This window comes from Ailuropoda melanoleuca, chromosome 8 (assembly GCF_002007445.2).
Source record: "Ailuropoda melanoleuca isolate Jingjing chromosome 8, ASM200744v2, whole genome shotgun sequence".
Classification (NCBI taxonomy): Eukaryota; Metazoa; Chordata; class Mammalia; order Carnivora; family Ursidae; genus Ailuropoda; species Ailuropoda melanoleuca.
Window position 1 is genome coordinate 71,489,363 of NC_048225.1, and position 20,496 is coordinate 71,509,858.

The following is a 20,496-nucleotide window of genomic DNA, read 5'->3' on the forward strand; positions in this document are numbered from 1 at the left end:
CCCATTAACCCAGTCTTTCCAATGATAAGATATAATGATTTTCTCAAATAATGTATTGAGAAAGTGGAAGAAAGCAAGACAAACTGCAAATATGCAAAAACAGCTACACTGATATCCTTCTTCCTTACACAAGAAGTGGGACCTGCTCCAAACCAAAGCAAGCTCTTCCCCTCATTGTTCTAGTTGAATTCCTTGTGACATGGCCAGGAGGTTACTCCTCCTGAATCAGGAACATTTCCTGCTTTACTGGACATTTCTAGCATCTCTCTCTCTCTCTCTCTCTCTCTCTCTCTCACACACACACACACACACAATCTCTCTTAGCCCACATCACTCCTTACCCCAACTACTGTCCCATTTCTTGATTTCCTTTCACATCAAAACTACTGACCAGAATTACCTAAACTTGTTACCTCTAGTCCCTCACTTAACCAGTCTAATTTCCAAATCTAATTTGACTTCCATCCCACAATGCAACAGAAACTGGTAGCCAATACTGTATCAATAACATCTGTCTTCATCTTATTCAGTTTCTTAACCTCTCAGAAAATTTCCATTGTTCACTCACTCTTACTCCTTAGAATACTCTGCTATCACCTCTATGATACCACCCTGTATTTTCTCTACCTCACTGGCCACTGTCTCTCCAGCCCCCTCTCCTGCTTTCTCTACTCAACATGTCGATGTATGAGTGAGTACTTCCTGGCTCATCCTATGCTTATTCCCTCAAGTCTTCCTGTATTGCTTCCTATAACCTCACCCATTCTATACACACTCCTCCACCTGAAACCAGATGGATTTCTGTCACTGCATCAGTTGAGTATGACAGAGTGACATCATACATGGACAGAATGCATGAGGCAGCTAAGTGAGATACTGAACTATATTGTAATAGCAGGAAAACTGGGAGAAAAAATGAGAATTCAAAGAACCACCAAATAGGCAAAGAGTTTGTCAATTTTTTTCCCTCAACTTGGACTCAAGATAGGCTAAAACCCAGAAGGTGGTGATAGCATTAACAGGAAGAGCTTGAAGGGGCAATTCTGCAGTGTGTGTCCATGATGTTTAAAAAGTTCACCCCTTGGGGCGCCTGGGTGGCACAGCGGTTAAGCGTCTGCCTTCAGCTCAGGGCGTGATCCCGGCGTTATGGGATCGAGCCCCCACATCAGGCTCTTCTGCTATGAGCCTGCTTCTTCCTCCCACTCCCCCTGTTTGTGCTCCTTCTCTCACTGGCTGTCTCTGTCTCTGTTGAATAAATAAATAAAATCTTTAAAAAAAAAAAAAGTTCACCCCTTGACCCAAAAATTCACCTTTGCAAAATCGATCCTACATAAATATTCAATATATCCAAAGAGTGATGCATCACAGGATTACCATGAAGATTAAATGACATACTATATGTCAAGTGCTTAGCACAGTTTCTGCTGTAATAGTAAATGTTTATTAATAGTAAAAATATGAAAGAAATTAGAATATATAACAACAAAAATGCATGGTAAAAAATGTCTTTATATACATGGCTATACATGTAGCCATTAAAATCATGCTATTATAGCTGAGAACTTCCCTATTCTGGAGAAAGAAAAAAGAATTCGTGTCCAAGAGGCAGAGAGGACCCATCCCAAGATCAATGAAAATAGACCAACACCCCAGCATATAATAGTGAAACGTGCAAAAGTTAGAGCCATGGAAGCTATCCTGAGAGCAGCTAGGGTGAAGAGATTTCTTATGGAGAGAGGAACATCAGAAAAACGTCAGACCTGTCCCCAGAGACCTGGCAAGCCAGAATGGGCTGGCAACACATATTCAGGGAACTAAATAAGAAGAACATGCAGCCAAGGATACTTTATCCAGCAAGGCTGTCATTCAGAACAGATGGAGAAATAAAGAGCTTTCAGGACCAGCAGAAACTAAAAGACTATGTGACCACCAAGCCAGTCCTGCAAGAAATATTATGGGGGATTCTCTAAAAGAAGAAAGATCCCAAGAGTAATATAGAACAGAAATATACAGAGACAATGTATGGAAACAGGGACTTTACAGGCAATATGATGCACTAAATTCATATCTTTCAATATTACTCTCAACATGAAGGGCCTAATGCTCCCATGAAATGGCACAGGGTTTCAGGTTGGGAAAAAGAAAAAAAAAAACCCAGGACCCATCCATATGCTGTCTAAAAGAGACTCATTTTGAACCTAAATACCTTTCAGATTGAAAATGAGGAGATGGAGACCCATTTACCATGCCAACAGACCTCAAAAGAAAGCTGGGGTAACAATCCTCATATCAGACAAACTAGATTTTAAACTGAAGACTGTAGTAAGTCTTACTGCAGTCTTCAGTTTAGATGTAGAGGGACACTATATCATACTTAAAGGGTCTATCCAACAAGAAAATCTAACAATTGTAAATATCTATGGCCTCAACGTGGGAGAAGCCAACTACATAAACCAACTAATAACCAAACCAAAGAATCATATTGATAATAATACATTAATCGTAGGAGACTTCAACACTCCACTCACATCAATGGACAGATCATTAAGCAGAAGATCAGCAAAGAAACAAGAACTTTGAATGACACATTGGACCAGATGGACTTCATAGATATATATATAGAGAACATTCCAAGCTAAAACAACAGAATACTCATTCTTCCCGAGTGCACAGCCTAAACCAAGCAGGAGAAGAGAAATAATAAAGATTAGAGCAGAAATCAATGAAATAGAAACTAGAAGATCAGTAGAACAGATCAACAAAACTAGAAACTGGTTCTTTGAAAGAATTAATAAGATCGATCAACTTCTGGCCAGACTTATCCAAAAGAAAAGAGAAAGGACCCAAAATAATAAAATCATGAATGAAAGCAGAAAGGAATCACAACCAAATACCAAGGAGATAGAGGCAATCATTAGAACTTATTACCAACAGCTATAATCAAAACCCTCCAAAAAAACAAAAGTCCAGGGCCAGAATTCCCCGGGGAATTCTAACAAACATTTAAAGAAGAAATCATACCTATTCTGCTGAAGCTGTTCCAAAAAATAGAAACAGAAAGAAATCATCCAAATTCCTTCTATGAGGCCAGCATTACCCTGATCCCCAAACCAGACAAAGACCCCATCAAAAAGGAGAATTACAGACCAATATCCCTGATGAACATGGATGGAAAAATACTCAACAATATCATAGCCAATAAGATGCAACAGTACATTAAAAAGATTATTCACCATGACCAGGTGAGGTTTATTCCTGGGATGCAAGGGTGGTTCAACTTTTGCAAATCAATCAACGTGATAGATCACAGTAACAAAAGAAGAGACAAGGACCATATGATCCTCTCAATCAATGCAGAAAAAGCATTTGAGAAAATACAGCATTCTTTCCTGATTAAAACTCTTCAAAATATAGGGATGGAGGGAACACACTTCAATATCACAAAAGTCATCTATGAAAAGCCCACGACGAATATCATTCTCAACGGGGAAAAACCGACCTTTTCCCTTAAGATCAGGAATAAGGCAAGGATGGTGTCACCACTTTTGTTCAACATAGTACTAGAAGTCCTAGCCTCATCAATCAGACAACAAAAAGAAATAAAAGTCATCAGATTGGCAAAGAAGTAGTCAAAGTCTCCTTTTTGCAGATGACATGATACTTTATGTGGAAACTCCAAAAGACTCCACCACCAAATTACTAGAATTCATACAACAATTCAGCAATGTGATTGCTGGATATGAAATCAATGCAAAGAAATCAGTTGCATTTATATATACTAACAATGTGACTGAAGAATAAGAAATTAAGGAATCAATTCGATTTACAATGGCACCAAAAATCATAAGATACCTAGGAATAAACTTAACCAAAGAGGTGAAGGATCTATACTCTAGAAAATACAGAACACTGATGAAAGAAATAAAGGAAGACACACAGAGATAGAAAAACATTCCGCGCTCATGGATTGGAAGAATAAATATTGTGAAAATGTCTGTGCTGCCCAGAGCAATCTACACTTTCAATGTGAACCCTATCAAAATATCATCAACAATTTCCACAGAGGTGGAACAAACAATCCTAAAATTTGTGTGGAAAAGAAAAGACCCTGAATTGCCAAAGTAATGTTGAAAAATAAAACCAAAGCTAGGGACATCACAATGCCTGACTTCAAGCTATATTACAAAGCTATGATCACCAAGACAGCATGGTTTTGGCACAGAAACAGACACACAGATCAATGGAACAGAATAAAGAACCCAGAAATAGACCCCCAACTCTATGGTCAACTTATCTTCCACAAATCAGGAAAAAATATCCAATGGAAAAAAGACAGTCTCTTCAATAATCGGTGCTGGGAAAAATGGACAACTATATACAGAAGAATGAAACTTGACCATTCTCTCACACCATACACAAAGATAAACTCTAAATGGATGAAAGGCCTCAATATGAGACAAGAATCCATCAAAATCCTAGGTGCCAAACCTTTTTGACATTGGCCACAGCAACTTCTTTCAAGACTTGTCTCCAAAGGCAAGGGAAACAAAAGAAAAATGGACTTTTGGGACTTCATTAAGATAAAGACCTTCTGCACAGCACAGGAAACAGTCAACAAAACTAAGAGGCAACCCACGGAATGGGAGACAGTATTTGCAAATGACAATACAGATAAAGGGCTGGTATCCAAGATCTATAAAGAACTTCTCAAATTCAACACCCAAAAAACAAATAATCAAGTCAAGAAATGGGCAGAAGACATGAACAGATACCTCTCCAAAGAAGACATACAAATGGTTAACAGACACATGAAAAAATGTTCAACATCACTAGCCATCAGGGAAATACAAATCAAAAACCACAATGAGATACCATCTTACACCAGTTAGAATGGCAAAAATTAACAAGACAGGAAACAAATGTTGGAGAGGATGTAGAGAAAGGGAAACTCTCTTACACTGTTGGTGGGAATGCAAGCTGGTACAGCCACTCTGGAAAACAGAAAGGAGGTTCTTCAAGATGTTAAAAATAGAGCTACCCTATGACCCAGCAATTGCACTACCAGGTATTTACTCCAAAGATACAGATGTAGTGAAAAGATGGGGTACATGCACCCCAATGTTCATAGCAGCAATGTCCACAATAGCCAAACTGTGGAAGGAGCCGATATGTCCTTCAACAGATGCATGGATAAAGAAGATGTGGTCCATATATACAATGGAATATTACTCAGCCATCAGAAAGGATGAATACCCACCATTTACATCAACATGGATGGAACTGGAGGGGATTATGTTAAGTGAAATAAGTCAATCAGAAAGACAATTGTCATATGGTTTCACTTATATCTGGAACATAAGGAATAGGGGAAGGGAGGAAACCTGAATAGGAAGAAATCAGAGAGGGAAACAAACCATGAGAGACTCTGGACTCTGGAAAACAAACTGAGGGTCATAGAAGGGAGGGCTTGGGGGAATGGGGTAACAGGGTGATGGGTATTAAGGAGGGCATGCATGGTGATGGGCACTGAGTGTTAAATGCAACTAATGAATTGTTGAACAATACATCAAAAACTAATGATGTATTATATGTTACTTCAACATAAAAAAAAGAAAAAATAACTCAATTAATTTAAAAACATAACGAATATATGAAAAGGAGTAAAAAACAAAAATAGGTACCACTGGAGAATGCTAGGGCACCAAACCTCACTGATAACAGAATTAATGGGAGATAACAGAAGCATTTCCAGTACAAACTGTGTTTCAGGGTAATACAGCACACCTAGTGAATAAAAAAAAAGTTTTCAATACAGAAAGTTCTAGCGAAAAGGGGCAAAAAAGTGACAAAATTAGGAAATCGCCCTTTTGCAATCCATAATGAATTCCTTTTGCAGTCCTTATGGTTCACTTAATGAATAGTTAATGGATGGGAAACCCATTAAAGAAACAGTCAACTGAAAAATTTGCAAGAAGGAATCAAGCTGTCATCCCCAAACCCACAAATTATTCACAGCTTCAGTACAACTGAGACACGCAGACATGGTAAGCCTCCTGATGTGGGTTTAGCAAGTATACAGCACTGCCCGTCTAGCACATGTGCTATCCCAAACCCCTGGGGAAAAAAAGAGAAGAGGATTGAATCATGTGTCAGATTGGTTCTAACTGCTAATCTAAGATACAGAGAGTTCTGAAAATGGACTAGTTACCAGATACTATCAAACAACAAATTTGATTTGCGTCCAATATAATAATGGCATTTTAGCATATTAAAAAGTCCTTTTTTGAGACACATACTGAAGTACTTAAAATTAACATGATGCCTGGTATTTGTTTCAAGTTATTCCATGAGAAAATATGTATTTGAGAGAAGCAGACAAAACTATTATGGCGTTGATAATTGTTGAAGCTCGGTGACAGGCACAGGGCTCCTCGTACCTCTACTTGTGTGTACGGTCCAATCTTCCCACAAATATCTTAAATTGTGCCATTGACAAGCTTAATGATTGCAAGGCCAAATAAATAAATAGGGCACACCTGACTGGCTCAGTCAGTAGAACGTGGGACTCGAAGATTGCAAACCTAACAAGGTGTCCTCCTTATTCTACAAAAACAAGAGACGTGAATTCAGTTTATTAAAGAGTCAAATGATCGTGGTAGGAACGTGAAATATTTTTACTTCTTCTAGGACCGGCATTGTAGCTGGAATGCACTGAGCACCCTTTCTGACCATGACTAATTTGACCAGGGTGGAGGGAGCAGACAGAGACAGGAACTTCTGTTTTTCTTCTCATAGTTGATGACTAGAGATTTAACTGGAACACACTGGCCTGCTACATGGAATTCCTTGAATCTAAACTGGGGAGACTCATTGGATATAAAGCCTTATGAACTTAACCTTATTTTTTAACTGTACAAACTGGCTGGCTAGGACCCGGACACAGAGGTCCCAGATTCCCTATGGCACCCCCTTCTGCACCCCACCACCACACCCACAGTTCAGGATGCCCCATGACTCCTGGTCCCTTACACCATTCCTTGGTCAAAGGACCTATAGTAGAGTGAGACGTGTTGGTCACACCAAAAAATGAAAATAATTGGTCCTAGAGTATGAATAAGTGTAACTTTCCTTAAGTGTTCAGCTAGTCAAAGCTTTGTTTAATTTCATATTTTCATTATTTAATCAACAGTATTTCCCGAACTCTTACTAGGTACAAAATAGCTCTAAGTCAACTTGCCAAAAACCTATTTGCTAATGAACAAGTCAGGAAAAACTGCAGGTGGGCATGACAGGGCCTGGTGGGGTGCTGCTTGCTAGGAGGTCAGCCCCAAGGGCCAAGGCCACAGGGTCAGCCAGGGAGATCGCATAGCAGTTACATGCAGTCCTCAGCTACTTATCAAGGAGATGCAAACAGGAACCACAGGTAAGGGAAGACCTAGGTTCAACCACTACCAAGGCAACACTCCCCTTGTAGCTGCAGTAACTCTAAAATTTGAGAAAATTCTCAAAGGCCAATAAAATCATTCTTTACAATGCAGGCTGGTATAAACTCTACAGGTACATAAGAACTAGTTTCTTTCTTTTTTTTTTTCTTTAAAGATTTATTTATTTATTTGACAGAGACAGAGACAGCCAGCGAGAGAGGGAACACAAGCAGGGGGAGTGGGAGAGGAAGGAAGCAGGCTCATAGCGGAGGAGCCTGATGTGGGGCTCGATCCCATAACGCCAGGATCACGCCCTGAGCTGAAGGCAGACGCTTAACCACTGTGCCACCCAGGCGCCCCTAAGAACTAGTTTCTGGCGGATTTATGAATCTAAGTGCATGGGCAGGAGATGGGCAAATTTTCTCAGGCTCTCCCTTCCTCCTCCCCTCCCTCCCAGGGGGCCCAAATAAAAAACCCAGTGGGGAAAGCAGTCTTTCTTTCAAACCCAGCCTCTGTCATTTCATCAATTAGGAAATGCAGGACCAGGGAGTTGGTGTTTGGCACAAGGTCCCACTATCTTCATCGAAGAAAGACTCATCTCACTGATCACACAAATTACATATCTAACAGAGAGCCTAAAGAAATCTCAAAGTGTACACCCATGGACAGTTCTTTCATCTTGTATAGAATACAGAGTATCTGCTCTTTTCTGCCCATTCTTTTCCACTGAAAGTACATGGACTCTATCTCTAGACTTCATAAAATGCATTCAGCGGAAGAAGCGTGGGATAGGAGCCATGACCTTAAGCTATGGAAACCAACTGCCGAGGTGCCCCCTGATGCTACCAGTGTTCAAGCTATGGCTCAGACCAGCTACTCAATTTCTCTTAAGCCTCCTCAGTTTCCTCATCTATAACCAGAAATAATCGCCTTCATTACCTCCTAGGACTATTGTAAGAATTAAGTTGAAATAATTTTTGTAACAGGCTTAACACAGCGTCTGAAAAATATGACCTATCATTATTTTTATCAAGATTCATTCCAAAGCAAGGTGATCACAGATTAAAATATCTTCATCCACCAAGTTTTCATTTTTGTTTTTGTTTTTTTGTTTTACATTCAATAGATCTTAATGACATCAACTAGGTAATATTTAACACTCTACTTTCTAGAATTCCTAACTACTTTTTTCTAAAACTTGCATTATTGTTAATTACTTGTTAAATTCATGTTAAAAATAATATTCATCCAATGACAGGGAAGTTATTAATCACTAATGTTCCCCCATTATTTCTGCACAGATCCCCTCTCCCTCCTCCTGCATGTACTTAGACACCCTAGTTAGTAAAGGGTATTCACTTTAGCATGTGGTATCAGCTTTGCAGTCATACACTACCCTCAAATACTTGTCTTGCATCACTAAGCAAAACTCACAGCGCTGGACAAACATGGAAACAAGGCCAAATGCAGTGATCCTCCCGCACGAGGAAAAAGTAAATCATGAGTCCCTGCACCAGAGTTTGGTTGGGCAGTGAGCAGTGATGCTATAAAAAGTAGAAAACCTGTTTTTTGGATAGAATGATACAATATAAAGGGCACTTCCACATCTATTGTCAGCTTGTGAAGCAAAGCAAGGATTTACCATCATGATTTCAAAGCAGCTAACTGAGGGATGAAAGGTTCTAGAATTGGCCTAGACTGGAAGGCAGCAGTGCCAAAACTGGACACATACTCTGCTCTCCTAATTTTTATTCCAGGGATCTTCCCCTTCTGAGTAAGCCAGCAGCTCTGGGAAAAGCTTCCGACCAACATTCTCTATTGAGATAGAAGAGAAAGAGACCACATGGCCTGCACCCTGCTGGGGCTGACAATACAGTTACAAGGACCAAAGCTCATGAAGGAATACTTCAAATGCAGTCTACTGAGAATATATTACCTTAATTAAACATCCTTAGTGGAAATAGTTAAAAAGAGAGAGAAAGAGAGAAAAAGCAGCAAAGACTAGATATAACCAAACACTTAAGAGCTTATCATTTGCCAAAGAACGTCCTAGGTCCACCAGAGGATATAATCTTGATGAAAACATGCTCCCTGTCCCTTACTAATAATAATAAATTATGACAATATCCTCAAATATTTGAGTAATACATCCCAGGTCACACACGGGGAAGGGCTAAGTGTGAGTTTGGTGTTGTTTTATGCCCCCCATAACATCATTCATTTATAATTATCTGTTTTAAATTTATACTTTAAGAGCCTACAAACACATCATTTTTTTTTCCTTTTGTGTATGTCTTAATGGTTGAAAGAGGAACAGAATATAACTGCTATATTTTGAAAGGGGTCAATATAAGTTTCTGTTTCTTCCAGGTTCCATATCTTATGCAAAATGAGAACTAAACAGCAGTCTCATTATGTTAAGCTTTTTCCTGATCTTCTAGATCAGACTTATCTACTAAACTTCCCCTGAAAGCCTGTATTATCTATCAATTGAAATGATAAGAGGAAATGTGTTGTTGATAAGCAAATCTGGAGTTAAACATTAATGATAAGTGTTCAAGATGTTGGTGAACACAGAGATATCACATATTGTGTATCATCACGTACTGACTGTCTATGCTGGAGAAATAAGAAAAAATCAGGTATGAGAGGCCAATTATGATCGAGCAGAAGCTAACATGTCTAGCTTCCGATACGAATGCCGCAAGTTTTACAATAAAAAGAGGACCCTCCTCAGTATAAATATCTAGGGTTGTCTCAAGGCAAGAAGACAAATGTGTAGTCAAACTGCTAGACACATCAGAGGAGAACAAGTCATAGGACACAGGAAGATAACCAACCCTTGGTCCCTACCTGCAAGGAAGATGACCTCAGCTCATGAAGGGATGTGAGCACATGAGGAGGTAGCTCTCTGCTCCGCCTGGACAGAACTCCCTGCACCTGTGGACAGCACAGAGTAGGCACTCTTACAGCAAACTCCCTCCTCTGAGCACATCATCAGGCTCAAGATTCCAGGTAAGGAAGAAATACTTTGGTATTTGAACTTTATAAAACACTTGCAGATGGGCCTGCAGACGTGCTGGCTTTTCCAAGTCTTCAATACCATGCACCTTTATAATTTTTTTTAAGAAGTCGACTGCCCTTGTGTGGTGAACTGGGATTCACGTGATGCATTTTGTTACCTAACACTGACAATATGGAAAAGAGCAGTAATAAATGTATTTGACATCAGTTATAATAAAATGTCACACTATAACAAAGCATTAAAAAAGTGATTTGGGGGGTGCCTGGGTGACTCAGTTGGTTAAGCATCCAACTATTGATCTTAGTTCAGGTCTTGATCTCAGTTCAGGTCTTGATCTCAGGGTTGTGAGTTCAAGCCCTGTGTTGGGCTCCACACTAGGCATGGAGCCTACTTAAAATTAAATAAATAAATAAATAAATAAATAAATAAATAAATAAATAAAAAGTAAGTAAGTGACTTTGGAATCAATATCATACACCACACCAATAAAATAAAAAATAAAAATCATATGATCACCTCAATTGATACAGAAAAAGCATTTGACAAAGTACAACATCCATTCATGATTTAAAAAAAAAACAACTCTCAACAAAAAGAGGAAAGAACATACCTCAACATAATAAAGGCCATTTATCAAAAACCCACAGCTAACATTACACTCAATGGTGAAAAACAGAGCTTTCCCTCTAAGGTAGGAACAAGACAAAGATGTCCTCTCTCACCACTTTTATTCAACATAGTACTGGAACTTCTAGTCACAGCAATCAAAAAAGAAAAAGAAGTTAAACTGTCACTATTTGCAGATGATATGATACTATACACAGAAATTTCTGAAGACTCCAATAAGGGGCACCTGGGTGGTTCAGTTGCTTAAGCATCCAACTCTTGATTTTGGCTCAAGTCATGATCTCAGCGTCATGAGATCGAGCCCTGTGTCATGCTCGGTGCTCAGCATGGAGTCTGTTTGAGGTTCTCTCTCCCTCTCCCTAAGCCCCTCCCACCTCTCTCTCCCTCTCTCAAATAAACAAAATCTTTTTTAAAAAAAATTAAAAACTAAAAACTCCATTAAGAAGCTACTAGAATAAGTTAATTCAGTAAAGTGGCAGGATACAAAATTAATACCCAGAAATTGGTAGTATTTCTACACACCAAAAACGAAGCAGCAGAAAGAGAGATTAAGGAAACAACACCATTTACAACTGCACCATAAAGAATAAAATAACTAAGAATAAACTTAAAAAGTAAACAACTTGTACTCCGAAAACTGTAAAACACCGATGAAAGAAATTGAAGATGACACAAACAAATGGAAAGATATTCCATCATCATGGATTGGAAAAATTAATATTGTTAAAATGTTCATACTACTCAAAGCAATCTACAGATTTAATGAAATCCGTATCAAAATACCAGTAGCACTTTTCACAAAACTAGAACAAATAATCCTAAAATTTGTATGGAACCCCAAAAGATTTCAAATAGTCAAACAATCGTAGAAAGAAAAACAAAGCTGGCGGTATCACAGTCCCAGATTTCAAGATATACCAGAAAGCTGTAATCACCAAAACAGTATGGAACTGGCACAAAAACAAACACATAAATCAACAGAACAGAACAGAGACCCCAGAAATAAACCCATGATTATATGGTCAATTAATCCATGATAAAGGAGGCAAGACTATACAACAGAGAAAAGAAAGTCTTTTCAATAAATGATGTTGGAAAAACTGGACACATAAAAGAATGAAACCAGACAACCTTCTAACACCAAACACAAAAATAAACTCAAAATGGATTAAAGACCTAAATGTGAGACCTGAAACCATAAAAATCCTAGAAGAAAACATAGTAATTTCTTTGACATCAGCCATAGCAACATTTTTCTAGATATGTCTCCTAGGACAAGGGGAAAAAAGCAAAAATAAATTATTGGGACTACATCAAAATAAAAAACTTTTTTATAGCAAAAGAAACTATCAAAAAAATAAAAAGACGACTAATGGAATGGTAGAAGATATTTGCAAATGACACATCCAATAAGGGGTGAATACCCAAAATATATTAAAAATTTATAAAATTTAACACCAAAAGAAAAACCAAATAATCTGATTAAAAAATGAGAAAAGGACCTGAATAGATATTTTTCTAAAGAAGACATACAGATGGCCAATAGACGCATGTAAGATGGTCAACATCATTCATCATCAGGTAAATGTAAATCAAAACCTCAATAAGATATCACTCCCCACCTATCAGAATGGCTAAGATCAATGTGACAAGAAATAACAAATGTTGGCAAGGATGTGGAAAGAAAGGATTCCTCCCGCACTGCTGGTGGGAATGCAAACTGGTGCATCCACTGTGAAAAACAGTATGGAAATTCCTCAAGAAATTAAAAACAGAAATACCATATGACCCAATAATTCCACTATTAGGTATTTACTCAAAAGAAAATGAAAACAAATGTGAAAAGATATATGCGCTTCTATGTTTACTGCAGCATTATTTACAGTAGCTAAGTTATAGAAGCAACCAAAGTGTCCATTAATAAACAAACTGATAGGAAAATATGACGTGCACGCGTGCACACACACACACGCACACACAATAGACTATTACGCAGCCACAGAAAGGATGTCATCATGCCATTTGTGACAACATGGATGGATGCAAAGGGTATTATGCTAAGTAAAGTAAACCAGACAAAGGAAGACAAACACCATACGATTCTACTCATAAGTGGAATCTATAAAGAAAAAAAATAAGTAAAGAAACGAAAAGCAGAATCAGCCCTATAAACACAGAGAACAAACTGATGTTGCTAGAGGGGAGGAATGGAGGGCGTTGGGCAGCATGGGTGAAAGGAAAGGGAGATACAGTCTTCCAGGTATGGAAAGAATAAGTCACAGGAATAAAAGGCAGAGCATAAAATACAACCGATGATATTATAATAGCATTGTACCTTGACAGAAGTTAGCTACAGCTGTGGTAAACACGGCATAATATATACACAAACTTGTCAAATAAGTTGTACACCTGCAACTAATGTGACATTATGTGTCAACCAGAAAGAAAGAAACAAAGAAAGGAAGTAAAAAATGTGACTTTGGTATATAGACCTCTGAGAAGAGTCCCTACAGAGCCTATTAAAATGTGTATAAAGTTCATATTTGGCTTCCATCAAGGCCTTTCTCTAAGAAAGAAAGAAAAAGAAGCTATGCAACTTTGATTAATCAAGAGCTGAAATTGGACAAAAACAGATCAAGATCTTAAAAAAAAAAAAAAAGTTCATATTTGGCTTCCATCAAGGCCTTTCTCCAAGAAAGAAAGAAAAAGAAGCTATGCAACTTTGATTAATCAAGAGCTGAAATTGGACAAAAACAGATCAAGAAATTTAATCTAATAAATCTAATAAAATTGGACAAAGAATATCATAGAACATAAATAACAATGATTACCAACCACTTTTTAGGACCTATGTTAGAATATGGATTTATTTGGGAATTTTTTAAGATCTCATGAAGCAAACCAACGTTCAAAGGAAAAAAATTAGATGTGTCAGAGGGAAATACTTCAAAAGAAAAAAATTAACTTTAATCTATTAAGTTAAATCCATAAAAGTGAATCTAATGAATGGCAGCTTCTAAAATACCTCTAGTTGAAGAGTTTTTTATCTATTTAAAGCAGTCTCAAATCAAAGGAAGGAGACAAACGGATCACAGCTGCCACTCGTCCTTTAGAAGTCAAACACGGTGGTCTTTTCTGGTTGTACGGAAAGTTAGTGGTCACCACATTCAGCCTCTCCAGGGTTACAAGTACTCAGTACAGCTTCCTCCAGCCTCTGTTTGAACATCTCCAGGGAACACTGAAATCACTCCTTTCAAGACCATCTATTCCAAGGCTGGACATTCTATAAGGGAGCAAACCTAGCTCCTCGACCCCAAACATATTCACTTTCCTGCTTGGATATACACCCAAAGTTTAAAATTTGTCTCTGAAGTCAATGCAGAGCCACTGAATAATTGTGAGAAGAGCATTAAACACTGCCCTGGAAAGAACAAGATGAGTATTTTAAGAAATATGTTCCGAGGTGTATTTTAACAAGATTTAGTGACTGATTGGATTTAATGAAGAGGAAGTGTGAGGAAGTGTGAGGAACTTGGCTAACTTGCACAACTCCCAGATTTTGGCTTAAGAGACCAGTTAAGGGTTGTGCCAGAACTGTTACCATCCACCAGGGCAGGCAATAAATAAGGGAGCAATTTGGGTTTAGAGGAAAGAGAAGTTGAATTTGGATCCACTCCCACATTCCTACGAACATATTTTTAAGGCAATAGGAAATCTGCACCTGGAATTAATGAGAGAACTGAACCAGAAATTTGAGACATGAATGGGAAAGATTCTGGAGGGCAGATGTCAAGGTGGACAAAGAGACTGGATGAAGGTGTGAAAAGTTAGCCTAAAATATAGTGGGCAAACTAAGGAGAAATACGTAATGGAAACCAAGGGATGGGTGTTTTTCTGATTGGATAAAATATTATATAGTTGTTTAAAAATGATGAAACACTTTAAATATTAGAGATTTTAATTAATGTTGAGTGTAAAACACAACCTACTAAATTAAAATGTTAGTAATGTTTCTAGATTTCAGGATTATAACTCCCCAAAGAGAGCCATAGATACACAAAAACTAATCACACACAATGACAAAAAGGAAGCCACAAGAACAACAATAATTTCAAAAGAATCTACATAATGCATATCATGATCTAGGATTATATTTCAATTATTTTGCTGTAAAAAAAAGTATTGCCTTTAAAAGCCTATATGACTATGGTGATATTATGATCTTTTGTTTTTTGAGAGAGCTGGTGCAAGATGAGGGCAGGGTGGTGGCAGAGGGGGAAGGAGAAAGGATCCCAAACAGGGTCCGTGCTCAGTGTGGAGCCTGACGTGGGGCTTGATCTTAGGACCCTGAGATCATGACCTAAGCTGAAACCAAGAGTCAGGACCCCAGCTGGAGTCATGACCCGAGCCGAAGACAGATGCTTAACTGACTGAGACACCCAGGTGCCCCGTGATATTATGATTTATTAAGGACAAATATATACTTGATTTTCACCCAGTTCTGGCATAAAGCCTCTAAAATCCTTGGAATTTCCTAAGTGATCACAGCAATAAAGGCATCTTGGAATATTCACAACAAACCCCTTTCAGCCACCACTGAATTTATGAGATGACTTTCGGAAGGCGCCCAAGGATGAGGGCAGGTTGCCAGGGAAGAAAACTTTGTGATTAGAAGGCTGGAAATTTGGGGGCACCTGGGTGGCTCAGTTGTTAAGTGTCTGCCTTCGGCTCAGGGCGTGATCCCAGGGTTCTGGGATTGAGCCCCACATCGGGCTCCTCCACCGGGAGCCTGCTTCTCCCTCTCCCACTCCCCCTTCTTGTGTCCCCTCTCTTGCTGGCTGTCTCTCTCTCTGTCAAATAAATAAATAAAATCTTAAAAAAAAAAAAAAGCAGCTGGAAATTTTAACCTTGACCTCCAGGAGGGGAGACTGAAGTTCAGTCACCAAAGGCAATGATTTACTCAAACCCGTATAATGGTGCCTCCTTAAAAATCAGAAGGACTGGGTTAGGAGCACTTCCAGGTTTGGTGAACACGTTGGGGAAAGTGATATGCTAAGACAACATAAGAGTTCCACACCTTCCCCACACCTTGCCCTATGCATCTCTCTCATCTGACAGTTCCTGAGTCATATCCTTTTATAATAAACTTTTATAATAAAGTTATATCCTTTTATGGTAATCTAGTAAGTAAAATATTTCTCTGAGCTCTGTGAGCTCCTCTAGCAAATTAATTGAACCCAAGGAGAGAACCTATAACTGGTCAGTCAGAAACCCAGTGGCAACCTGAACCTTTGGTTGGCAGTCTGTAGGACTGAACCCTTAACCTGTGGGATCCGATACTATCTCCAGGTGATAATGTCAAAATTAAGTTGAATTATAAAACACTTAGCTGATGTCATAAAGAATTGCTTAGTGCTGCAGGAAAAACAAAACACACACACATTGGATCAGAAACCCAAAAAACCCATATAGGTGGATCAGAATCTTTTTTTTTTTTTTTNTTTTTTAAGAGTTTGTTTATTTATTCGACAGAGATAGAGACAGCCAGCGAGAGAGGGAACACAAGCAGGGGGAGTGGGAGAGGAAGAAGCAGGTTCATAGCAGAGGAGCCTGATGTGGGGCTCGATCCCATAACGCCGGGATCACGCCCTGAGCCGAAGGCAGACGCTTAACCGCTGTGCCACCCAGGCGCCCCGGTGGATCAGAATCTTAACTATAAACTTTAGATATTACTAACTAAACTTTAAGTTTAAAAATATTTATAAAGGAAATCATACCACACAAGTGAAAGACACTGAAAAGATTTCTTTATCCCAATAATAACTAGAAATAATACAAAAGCAAGATACCACTACCCTTAGCAATAAAACATATGAAGCATCGGCAATGAAAACAAAAATCCTCAGTGGAGAAGATTCTAGAACTCTAGTAAAAGCACATAAATTATCTAAATAAATGAAGAGGTCTTTCACAGTCATGGATGATATTACAGAAGTGACAATAATCCTTAATTTAATCTATAAATTTAATAAATATCAATCAAACTGCATCAGGACTTTTTAAAAAAAAAAACCCACACTTACACGGAAGACAAGTCCATCAACTTTGAAAAAGGGGACACTTCCAGTAATTATACACATTGCAAAGCCGTACTTTCAGAACTGCGTAGTACTGACTGACGACAGAAAATCAAACCTAAAAGGAACAGACCCTCAGAAATGAACTTACCTATATATGGGAAACCCATAAACGTAGCATGAAAAATCAGTGAGTAAAAACTGTATGGGAGATGATGCTGAAAAACTGGCTTGCCATATTAAGAAGAATAAAACCGAATACCTACATTACATCATACACTCAAGAGGATGCTAGATAGTTCAAAGGCTTAAATGTAAAGAGTGAAATGATAAAGCTCATAGAAGAATATGAAGAAGAGAATGTAACCTAGGAGTGAGACAGAATTCCTTAAAATGAGAAGAAAACAGCACAAAACATAAGTGAAAAATAGAACTGGTCATATCAAAATTTGAGTATTTCTGTTCAAGCAGGGACACAACAGATATAAAGGAGGTATGAAATATTAGAGGAAGATATATATAATACCTAAAACTGATTCTATATGTTAAGATTCCAGTGATTACATACAACTGAATCCACTTCAAATAGTTTAAATAGTAAGAGACTCACAAGAGGGAATTTCTTATTGCAGAGACTCTTGGAAGGGTTGAAAAAAAAGATTCTAGGATCTTTTTGGAAGTACTGACCAAGAACCAACTTCAAAGCACGCCACCAAGGAAGTGGCTGCCTCTTCTCGGATCCGAAGTTCTGGGCACAGAGCACACTCCCACTGCTAGAATTAGGAAGCCTCGCGGCTGACGTTACCGCTGCTGCCAGCCCCCAGACGGTGCTCCCCCAGCCACCAGCCACCCCAGGAGCAGGGACAAACCAGCCCCAGCCTAGATCTCAGGAAAAGAACACCTGAGCACTAGACCTCTGCTGACACCACTCCAGAAGAATGTGCGTTCCTCAGCAGTGCTTGTAAGTGCAAACAACAGAAGTTAGTCCTGGCTTCACTCGGGTCTTCCAAATCCAATGGAAAGTCATCAAACCTAAGCCACGTTGGAAACAAAACACGTAAGGGACTCTGAGAAGCATCACTTTTCCGTTAGCCTCTAATAGAAGGAAGAAAACCAGGAGCTTAGTGACAATCCCTCATATCCTGCACATCGGTAATAAAATAATATCAAGAAGATCCAAAGATACAAAGAACCCTTGAGAATAAATAAGGGAAATCAGGAAACCCTATAGGAAAAGATAAGAGGATATGAACAGGCAATTCACGATGGGTTTACCCAAATGGCTAAAAATAAAAGTTTTCTCAAAGGCATTAGACATCAGACAAATACAAAATAAAAAGTAAAGCAAGATACTGCTTTCCCTCGTTGGATTGGTAAAAATTCAAAAATTAAATACGTGCTAATTCACTGTGTATTAATAGAGTGAAAACTGGGGAAAACATTCTGGAATAATCTGGCAGGACCTAGACAAATTAAATCAATATTTTAGGGCCCAGCAACCTGGCTCCTGAACAAATATCCCAGAGACAGTCTCACACCAGACCCCACACGGAGATACTCAGCGTGTTGTCTGTGGTTGTGGAGAGGAACGGGAGTCCAGGTGCCCGTCCAAGTGCAGACACTTCAGGTGTCGGTCCAGATGTCCGTCCAGGTGTCCGCCCAGGTGAGGACACTTCGGCAAAACATGAGGACTGTCCAGCCACGGGGTCCGGGGTCACCCACGACCCCGCAGAGCCCTCACGTTTGGAATATCGTAGAGCAATAAGAAGCAATGAACTTGGTAGATAGTCACCCAGAAAACTTTGTAAACTTTTTTCCAAAGGCTGCTGAGTTGTTGTTTTGTTTTTCTTAAAGCAACACAAAGGGGCCGGCGGGTGGCCCAGTAATCTCAGGGTCACGAGATCAAGGCCCGCGTGGGGCTGCGCGCTGAGTGGAAAGTCGGCTGAGGACCCTCTCCCTCTGCTCCTCCCTGCTCTCTCTCCAATAAATAAATAAATCTTTTAAAAATGAAAGACAAAAAGCCACAGGAAGAAGTCCAACTCAGAATGTTCGTATGAACTGAAATATATACAGAAATATGACATACTTCACAAAAATACATACAATGCCAAGGATGTCAAACATCAAAAGCAGTTCCCTCAAAAATAAAAACATAATCAATAAACAAAGAACGGTTCCCTATGCCCTTTGGGAGGGCAGAGCGGGAGATGCACATTCCTGCTTTTCCCTGCTTTTCAAGAAATCACATCATGCCAATCAGCTTTTGCAAAAAATCCGTGGGAGTGCTTATTTTCACCCACCAAAGAAGACGTTTTCACTTTCCCGAAAAAAGGCAAAAAGCGGAAGGAGCCTCCCGCACTTGCTGTCCAGCTCCCCTTTGGGGGGAGGGGCGCGCCCCCGCGGCGAGAGTGGAGCCGCCCCGCGTCCTCCAGCGGAATGACAGCCAGGACATCAGTGTCTGCACCCGCCTCTGGGCGCGTCCCCGCGCAGCAGCACCCGCCTCTGGGCGTGTCCCCCCGCATCAGCCCCCGCCTCTGGGCGTGTCCCCGCGCATCAGCCCCCGCCTCTGGGCGTGTCCCCACGCGCGCGTCTGCACCCGCCTCTGAAGCGCTGGGTCTTCGTTTACTGGTGCGGCCATTACAAGATGTGTCCTACGGTGTCGGGAAAAGCCTGGGGACCCTCCAAATGTTTCCCATATAAATTGACCGTCACTGTTTCTTTGCTTTACACCATTTTGGCTTACACAAGTTTGCACACGAGCGCTGGGCTTTTGGATAACGAGGGAAACCTATACAGGGAATAAATGCGGACAAAATGAAGAGACTCGCACGGACCAATGACGGGCTGTGTCGTGTGCTGAGGGTTATGAGTAAATGCTCTGTTTTCCCCTGAAGGTCAGGAACAGAGTGTTAATAATGCTTAAAACTAATAGAACAGGAGATATCTGACAAACTGAAACACTCAGGACAAGAGACAGACCGAGCAACAAGGGGGGATAAAACCACAGAGCATTAAAATATTAATACATAGACAGTAGAGATCCTCAACTTTGGCCTCAGGGAAGTAGGGAATCCCTGGAATGTTTCTCAACTGCCCTGGCCAGCTCGTCTTTATACTGCTAATAGTTCACTCTCTCCTCCTGCAGAGAATTATCGGAGGAGAGCCAGAGCAGCGATGGAAGAGCGATGGGCCTGATGCCCAGGAGAGGGAGCAGCTGGAGACGCGTGACTTTCGTTGGTAGGAAAGCAAAAAGGAAACTGGTGGCTCCACCTTAGGCATTAGCCTAAAGCTACCGAAATCTTCATGCCCAGCTTTTACTATCCCAAGGCAGACGGTGGTGAAA

General features: G+C 39.7%; 1 protein-coding gene across 1 annotated transcript in view; it reads right to left on the bottom strand.

Moving 5' to 3' along the window:
- The window catches only part of FMN2 (formin 2), a 376,980-nt gene that overhangs the window by 337,224 nt on the left and 19,260 nt on the right, over positions 1–20,496 (bottom strand). Inside the window, 2 exon segments of the mRNA XM_034667639.1 lie at positions 18,654–18,710; positions 19,513–19,778. Of these exon segments, the coding sequence (XP_034523530.1) occupies positions 18,654–18,710; positions 19,513–19,778 (323 nt within the window).